General features: G+C 49.3%; 2 protein-coding genes across 4 annotated transcripts in view; both read right to left on the bottom strand.

Annotated features, from left to right (window-relative positions):
• The window catches only part of LOC113208349 (uncharacterized), a 15,909-nt gene extending 13,522 nt beyond the window's left edge, over nt 1–2,387 (bottom strand). The window contains exon 1 of one of the 3 annotated variants that reach the window (XM_052271574.1): nt 2,228–2,387. The gene's annotated coding sequence lies outside the window, so the exon portion shown is untranslated. The remainder of the gene's footprint in view (nt 1–2,227) is intronic. The other 2 variants (XM_026425302.2, XM_026425303.2) reach the window with 2 other exon arrangements.
• A 1,984-nt stretch (nt 2,388–4,371) lies between these two features.
• On the bottom strand, nt 4,372–8,175 carry LOC113208284 (uncharacterized). The gene is made up of 6 exons (XM_052271582.1): nt 7,637–8,175; nt 7,019–7,225; nt 6,502–6,669; nt 5,871–6,092; nt 5,477–5,686; nt 4,372–5,178 (listed from the first exon to the last, which is right to left on the bottom strand). Exons 1-6 carry the CDS (start codon nt 7,784–7,786, stop codon nt 4,627–4,629), a joined length of 1,509 nt encoding a protein of 502 aa, XP_052127542.1. The 5' UTR covers nt 7,787–8,175; the 3' UTR covers nt 4,372–4,626.
• Between the last annotated feature and the right edge of the window lie 900 nt (nt 8,176–9,075).

The following is a 9,075-nucleotide window of genomic DNA, read 5'->3' on the forward strand; positions in this document are numbered from 1 at the left end:
GGCGGGGCGGTGGGGCGGCGGGGCGGTGGGTGGCCTCGCGAAGGACGGAAATCCTCCCGCGGACCGACCGCGGCCGCTGCGACTCAAAGTCGGGCCGCGGGTCGCCGCCAGCACGTGGCGGCCGCTCTGCGCTCTGCGCCCAGGCCGAGGAGGCCCGCAGCCCGGCCCCCGGGCCCGGCAGGCCCACCGTGACGGAGGAGGGAGGACGGGACCGCACCGCGCGAGACTCAGAAATAAAGCCCACGCGAGCCGTGTCGAGCACGTGTCCGTCCACAGCTTCTCCTCCATCCTCGACTCTGTCTCGTCCAACCCGCAGCCCCAGCGCGCGTCCGTCACGTCACACATTGACGGCGTCGATTGTCTTGCGCGTTTCGGAGGATCACCCCACCACGCAGGTCGCGTCGATAGAGATGCTATAGGGGCAGTGAGTCACGTGGGGTGGGTCACCACGGGAACGAGTTGATATTGAATAGAAGTGAAAAGATTACACGTGACTGGATGTGACCTCACACGAAAGCGTTATGCATTTGGGCTCGCCCGGAGTTCGCCATTCGCCGTTAGAAACCTGCAAAATTCATGGTAAGCTCTCATAGCGCCTGGTAGGTAGGCAACATCTTACCAGCAGCGCATGCGAGTATTGCGGGGTGGCGTACCCCGAGTCTCGCAGGCACCAATCGACGATCTCGTGTAATTTGTCTTGTAAATCCGAGACAAAACGGGTGTTCTTTTGCGACGAATCTTTAAGTCAGTCCAGACAGGGCATAGTTTATGTAGACTTTGTTGCAGAAGCACGTGTAAAAAATAAACATAATACATTCTAAAAAAGTTATGAATAAAATCGTGCATGAGCGTACCGCGTACCGGGTGATTCAGAGAAGACGCAGGTGTGATCGGGTTTGCCTGTCCTCGACTCGGCGGGCGCACGGGTCCCCTCCTCACCTCTCCCCAGACCTAGACCCGTGCGCCCGCCGAGTCGAGGATATGCAAACCCGCCCGCATCTGCGTCTTCTCTGAATCACCCGGTAGGCTTGGACGACCAGCTCACCAAAGATATTGTCACATTTATAATTAGCGGTGTCGTTGGGAGACGAGGATCTATTATGGTGGCCTAATCAGGCTCCTCCGACCACTGTGCGACGTGTCGGGTGCACGTTTCATCTCGGCCGACGACGGCGATCACACCCGAGTCGGGCACAACGCTCAATGGGAAAAGGGGGGGGGGGGTGAGGCGCTTGCCTTGGCCCCCAATATTCATTGTTAACGACCTTCTATTTAAGCAGCATGCCACGCCCGTTAAGATTGACGGAATCCATAACAGCTCCTGCGTTCCTCGGTTGTTTTCCACCAAATTTGATTTTTGAGCAATGAAGCATTCAGGTAAAGGTAAAATGAGAAAGATGCAAGGAAGAAGAGAACTGAAATCACTCTGCTTTCACATGGTGGTCTATCTGACCTGCATCTGCATTTCAGCTTTACCGGAATGCTTTACTCTATTTCCTATCCCTGTAGCGAAGAACTGCGTGGACCTCGGATCAAGCGGCTGAACTGCCTGGATCTCGGATCCAGCGGTTGAACTGCGTGCCTTTTATTGCAAGCAAGGTGTCGATTTCATCATCTAATCTTTGAATCCTTCTTTCTAGGATTTATTAATTTTTTCTCTTATTTTTGTTTTAAAAGTCACTGTCGCTCCTTCACTCCAAGAGATACAGCAGGGCGAGCGAAATTTCCGTCCATTGGCCTATCTACTTTGACGGGTTACCTCACACACAGCAAAATAAAATAATTATGTTTTAATTGAGTTGGTTTTGTCACTGGCTGTACTCGGAAGTTTACCGGGTTAGAGATCCTTTTACAGTACAGTTCCGTTTCTTTTTGTTAGCAAGCGACCCTGAAAATTTCAGGCCCCTAACTTAAAATGTATACGAGTCATCGCGCCTACAGTCGGACAGGCAGGACATACAGGCAGACGCGGCTCTCTTTAGAGTACTGGAGAAATAGGCTTCGCTATAGCTCAGCCAAAATTAAACAAATTTCACGAGGAGGGCCCTTTAGCGTCGTATTTTGGTCTTTAAAACCACTTGCTTTGCCCTGGTGCGTAAAAACGTCCGCTGAATCCGAATATATTGCAACTTTCCTGCAAAGCTATCATGCATGCTGCTCTTTCGGTAATGACATGCGTCCGTGCGCGGGTTGGGCACCAGATATGGACAGTGTGTATTTTACGTACCAGTGTATGGTCCTGTCTACTGGAGCGATGTTGAGCGACTGCTTTCGAGCCCGAAGACGTGCGAGAGACTGGCTTCTAGAACCCGAAGAATAGGCGGTTTCCATCTACGCCCGGCCATCTAGTCTGCCTGACGAAACGATCGGGCTGCCTGGCAGACAGACGCCACTAGCCCAGCGTGCCCGTGGATACGAGAAACGACCGAGTAGGAGGGGGGGGGGGGCGGAGTCGATAGCGCCTTCCAAAATAAATGAAAATAAAGCGAGCTTATGAAATCGATCTGCTGTCTGTGACACAAAGAAGAAGTGCTACAGACTTGACTGTTTCTAGGTACACTGTAAAAAAAACCATCTTAATTTTAATAACACGTGTTTTGAAGCAGTTTACAAAACAAATTTGCTCTTAAATTTAAGAACAAATGTATTATGAAAATTAAGAACATGTCGAGAACATGTTTTGAAAATTAAGAATGTTGGGATCGGACTCGGGTAGGGGTGACAGCACACTACACGTTGGAGCTCACAGGTTTATTCCCTCAGTACAGAACAGATCACACACTACCAATGCACCCAAATAGCCCCCAAATAGTACACATTAAAAACCGGTTTTTAAACAGAGACGTCTGTTCTAGGGCTTTTTCTCATATATTTGTCGCTTATTTTAAAGCAAAGTAGAATTAGATATTAAATGAAAACTAACATATGTGATGGCACGACGACGACGGCACTGGCAACTTGCACTTGCACTTGCTGCACTCGTTCGCTCTGCTCGCGCTTGGCGCTTGGCTTCAGTCGACGACTGCTTGAAAACCGCGGTTCTGATACAGAACCGGTTCGGCGGTTAACCGGTTCGCGAACGGTTTTCGGTTAACCGGTTCTCTTCCGGTTTTCGGCGCATCGGTTTTTTGCCGATCTCTGAACCGGCATGCCGGTTTGGAAAAAAACCGAACCGGAAAACCGGTTAACCGGAAAACCGCCCAGCCCTACCCCGAGTCCCCGAGCCCCTGTACTGGCACCAGGGCGGGCCGCCGGCTCCTGGCAGCTGGTCGGTGCACTCTAAATGTCTAAGGACAATTTTTGTAACTAGCACCGGACTTCTGTGTGCATAACTAGCTCAGATACAATAGTGTAACTACCAACACACATTTAGTGACTAGCAAGTCACAATATTGTATCTGATTCCAGTTATGCACGCAGAAGTCCGGTGCTAGTTACAAAAATTGTCCTTGACATTTAGAGTGTGGGTCTGCCTACCCAGCGCGTCGCAGGCGCCCGCGACCTCGAGCGAGGTGGCGGAGAACTCCCTCGGCCAGGTCGGCCGCGGCCTGGACTCGGTGGTGCACGCACACCCACGGCCAGGAAACAGAAGAATGGCAAATTGATGTCAAATGTGACACGACTTTATTCGTGGTAAGAACTGCCACAGTGTAACCGCCTGGTTTCCCATTCCTTATTTTTCGAGATGAACACTATGCAAAATGAGGGAACTCCTTGGGGAACGGGACGACCACTTCGCATCTCCGGTCATTTTTACGTTTTCAGGCCGTAAGACTCCTGGCCGCGTCGTGCTAGAATGTGCTTACGCCGTTTGAAATCTGACGACACGCATTCTAACCTCTGCTAGACTCTGTCGCCCATCTTCAGCTGTGTTCAGGGATGGCGCTACACCACGCCACCTCCTCGGGGCTACCTTCTTCTTGTTCCTCTTATCCGACAGCTTCCTCAGTGGAGTGTGTATGTATGTGTGTGTGTGTGTGTGCGCGCGCGTGTGTCGGTCAGTCTGGGGATTGTCCGGAAAGTAAGTAGTCCGATATCCGCAGATTGCAGGAGCTCGGCGCCTGCGAGACTCGGGGTAGGCCAGCCCGCAGTACACGCATGCGCTGCAGGCGAGGTAATGCCTACCCATCAGGCGCCTCGAGAGCTTGCTGGCACACACAGACTGGACGGGGCAGTCTCGTAACGGCGAATGACGGACGCACTCTCAAAGGGTGCCTCTTTTTTCTAATACGTGACGTCCATGAGCCATAGCCATTTCTACCGCCCCCCTCCTCCTCCTAGCTCAAGTAAAAGTGCTCCAGCCGCTCTAAGTCCAGGCCCTAGGTATCAGTTCAAGTTCAAGCAGTGAAATATAAAAGAAGCATTTAGATCAACATTCTTTACGGAAAATGTTCCTTTATTAACGAGGTAGAAAAAATAAACACCTTTAAAATAGAACAGTAAACGACAAACTATTCGTGCCCACGAATGGGGCTACACATAGAAATATATGACGTTTTCTTATCAATCTTCCTATTTAAAATTAATTAACCATTATTTTATAAACATATTACTATTCAGTCTTGTGGCCGCGCTGGTTTTGACTGGTCTCCCTGATCTTGCGGTGCACCGCAAAGCTGCGCTTCCCTAAAAGGCTTCCCAGGTCCCACAATCGAGGCATTGTATGTCCGTCTCGGGCAGCTCTTCTTGCAGACTGCGGAGGACCGAAGCGCAATCGGTCTTGTCGTGGGGGTAAAACAGACCCCACTTGAGCACGAGCTTTCTCAGCTTGTGCAGCTCCAGCTTGTAGACGAGGCTGAGCAGCGTGTTGCAGCAAGTCTCCCACCTCTGCAGCGCCACCGGCGCCGTGTTGACCCAGAGCTGGAGCTCTTCCAGCGCGTCCGACAAGGGCGGGGTGTAGGCGGTCAGCAGCCTCCGCAGCGCCTCGTCCTGCAGGTCGCGCACCCTGAGCCACCGCAGCTGCTTGCGCGAGAGTGAGATGAGCGGTATGTGGCCCCTGATCGCATCGAAGCCGCGCACGGACAGCCTCCCGAGGTGCGGCATGCCCTCCACGGCGCTCAAGTGATCGGCGTTGGGGTTCACCAGACTCAGCTCGACGAGGGAGGGCGCGGCGACCTGCAGCAGGTAGAGGCTCGTCTCGGGGTGCAGGTCACACCGCACACCTACCAGCCGTTCCACCTGCAGGAGAACAGATGGTGACTGCTAGAGGCTGTGCCCAACGCGACCTGAACGGAGATGCAAATATTATAGGGGCCCCTAAAAAAAATCAGGCTGGTCACTGGACTTCATACCGACCCAATGGCATTTGTACAGTACCTCGTGGTGCAACCGTCATGGGGCTCTAAATGACTCCCAAGACCAGCCTGATGCTTTTGGGGCCCCATAATATTATGCCCCCCCCCTCCCTCACGTTGGTTTGACAGGCCCGATCAACAGGCCGCCTGGTAGAAGGTTAGAGACGGGGATATGGACTCACCCCACGAATTTCCCTGAGGGCTGCTCTATCATGGAGGCGGATGCTCTCGAAATGCACTTCACGCAAGGCTGCACCTTTTGTCTGCGCGTGTCCGTTTTTGCCCGGTGAAATGTCCTTACTGGCTGCACCATTATGGGGGGAGGGGGTGCTGTCAAGGTGCACTGGTACGGCTGCGTCTTTTGGCTGATTACGTTTACGTTCCTTTTTGACCTGCGAAATGACGATGTTGTCGATTAATCGTACGAATAAAGAGGAGCTCCTATATTTCTACCCTGGGTACCCGATTCATACCCGGAGGAATCGGATACCGAATGCGAGTGTTTACGTTGAGAGCCCTACAGCAAATAATAAAAACGAGTCCGTTAAGTTTTAAAGCGCCACTTGAAAAAGTAACCTTTTGCTTCGGTGACTGATCCGTTGCCGGCGTTGCCCCGTCGGCGACCAAGAGCGCCTTAATCAGGGGATCCCCGCTGTTGGGCAGGTCCTTGGACAGCAGCACGCCGTCCGCGCCCCGCAGGGTCAAGGTCAAGGGCTTGCGGCAGAGACCATGCAGGCTTTCCAGCAACTGCATCACCGACATGTTGTTGGGCTGCCATTTCGCGAGGCCCTCGAATTCCTGCGATCGGTAAAGTTTGAGTCAAGAGCCGCATCCGACCGACCGCGGAGACCGGCTCGCGTGCAGTAACGTTGCTTCAACGCTATTTTTACCTCAAAAAAATACAAGGAAAATTGTATTTAACTTAAGGCAAATGACGTTAAAATAAAGTAAAAATTTCCTTAGATCAACTAAATTTCCTTGAAATTAATGGAAAAACCTTAAACCAAGTTCGAAAATTACCTTGTATTTTTTTTTTCAAGAAAATTCCTTGGTTTAAGGATACCATTTTCTGAATGTATAACCCCAAAGAGACCGCGAGCTGCTTGCAGGTCAGAGTCGATGAGGGACGATCCCTCCCTGTCTCCTCTCCTCACCGAGTAAGTTAACAAAGTGTTTCTATTGCTTTTTTCGCAGACAAGGACCTTACCTGCTGGCAGGTCGGGCATTTCTGTTGCGACTGCCACAGACACTTGAGGCATGCGGGGTGCGCACACGGGATGACTATTTTCGGGTACCGGTTACTCGTGTTGTACTCCTTGAAGCATTCGGGGCATTGCATGACGTCCGTGTGACCGGTACTCGGCGCCGACTGGGACTGGGATAGACGACAGACCACAAAGAGAACACATCATCAGATAGGCAGCTCCGACCTGATAAACCAAGTGCACAGTTACAACCTTACGAAGCAAAATGCCAAATCATTCGTAGTGACGAAGCAAATGCTTCGTACCTACGAAGGATTTGGCATTTTGCTTCGTAATGTGTTAACAGTGTGTGCAACTACTTTACTATTAGCACTTGTAAAGCGTGCAACTGCAGGTTTTAATCAGTTTGCGCAGTTTGCAAACTTGGTTGTCCGCGCAGGAACCACATACCGGCGCGGCCCTGGTTTTGAGAGTCAAAAAGGATAATTATCAATCTGTTAAATCTGCGCATGAAACTACCTTTTGCAGCTGACCCCGCGCCGCCACAGAAACCAAGAGAGCCTTAATCGACGGGGTCCTGATGTTGGATAGGTCATGGGACACCAGCAGGCGGTCCCCACACCGGAGGGTGAAGCTCAATGTCCCGCTGCTGAGGCCCTGGAGATTGTCCAGCAACTGCACCACCGAAATGTTGTTGGGTGGTGAGACGCTGAGGCGTGTCTGCGACTGCACAAGAAAGTTTGAATCATTTTTATTTTCCTGACGAAAGTGACAAAGTTGATTATAAGCAGCTGTTAGCTTCGCATCAGATTTCTTCGGCTGTATTTGTACTACATCCATCTGTCGGCACTGTATCACTGTGAAAAATAGTAGGTAGGTTTACAGGAAAATTTTCCTTAGTTTCCAAGTTGTAAAATTACAATTTGAAATCGTAAAAATACATGCAGTACGTTTCGACTTACAATCCATTGGCGAGTAAAAATTGTGCTCTGGTAAATTTACAACTTAAATAATCATTCGAGTTTACAAAAATTTTGTAAATTTACGACGATATTTTTCACAGCGTATTTTGTACCGAAACCGCTAAAGTCGATTAGCAAAGATTTGTGTGTTATTCTCGCGTTCACAAAGACTCACCCGCTCGCACGTCGGGCACTTCCACTTCCGCGCCGTGAGCAGTGGCACACACCAGAGGCAAATGGGGTGTGCGCACGGGATCACTAGTTTGGGGAAATGCTGAGCTTTGTCGTACTCCTTGCGGCATTTAGGGCATTTCAAGGCATCCATGGTGTGACTGGCTCTCGGCGGCGCCGACTGCGGTACAGACAAGAGAACATGGTGTCAGATTGGCAGTTGGGTCAAAATTTCACTACGGGGTGGAGAGAGGGGGGGGGGGGTGGCCTAATAGTACCCCAACTGTGCCGGGGTTTGCCCAGTTAAAATCCCTACATTGAAGGTCTCTAGTCGTGATGCTGACGGTTTACGATTTTCCTTAGTAGGTCTTCCATGAATCAAGACACTTAAAGTAAGAAGACAGTACCTTTGTTTAATTTTGACCTATTGCGTAGGGTTTGGCTTACTTCACGTTCCTCTCTACTAAATTCATGACTTTTAGAGACGGAGCATGGAATGGTAAAACTCTAATCTGTCTCAATATCATGGGGAAGAGCTAGCTTTGCTCCAGATTATATGTGTCCTCACTTATAAAAAATAAAAAATTACTGGGAATTTTGAAACCCATATAACTACTGCAAAAATCTCAAATTTTAATTTTGTTATTATTGTTTGGTTTTTTTTTTGTGTGTGAAAATTCTTTGGAACAGAAGGGTTGGACAGACTATTCTCTCCCACGTCCCCACTCTTTCATAGACATACTTACTTTCAGCCCCTTGGCCCCTGACACTGGGTAGGGTAGGCCATCCCGTCATACATATGTGTATACACTGTCGGTTGTTGCCTACCCACCAGGCGTCTGACCTGTCACTCAAATTTAAATCTTCCTTAAGTTCTTGTCTTTCTTCACAGAAACACATTTATTAGCCCTCTTTTACTGTAATGTCTTGAAATTTAAATAGCTAGAGGTTTATTTTCCACCACCAACCCTTGCCCCCTGATGTCTGAACCAATATAATCTACAGGATACAAGAAATTATGTCTCAAATGAAATAGTAAGACTGTAGCACAACTGGGGTAAAAGTTTAGTAAATACTACAATTTTCTATGTGACCGAGTCGCTGGGAGTTTAAAAGTTAGTATTGTCGGGTGGTGGAGGTGGAATAGGATTTTCCAGCAATTGGATGTCTACTTGATGTGGAAGTACTAGTAATGACTAAAATTTACCGTTGTATGTGAATTCAGGGTCAAATTCTTCAACTAATGTAATTAACGAACACTATAAATAGCTGGAAAGGACAAATGACAAAGGACAAAAGGAGTGTCGGAAAAAAATTGAAAAAATTGCGGCATGTAAGCCTTACAAATATGTGCCTTTAAGCAAAGTCTCATGAAGATCATTGGACCAGCTAAATAAAAAAGTTGAGATTTAAAATATTTCCAAAGGTTTATTGAAGTTTTTG

This window comes from Frankliniella occidentalis, unplaced genomic scaffold (assembly GCF_000697945.3).
Source record: "Frankliniella occidentalis isolate FOCC.00 unplaced genomic scaffold, Focc_3.1 Scaffold166, whole genome shotgun sequence".
NCBI classification, from domain to species: Eukaryota; Metazoa; Arthropoda; class Insecta; order Thysanoptera; family Thripidae; genus Frankliniella; species Frankliniella occidentalis.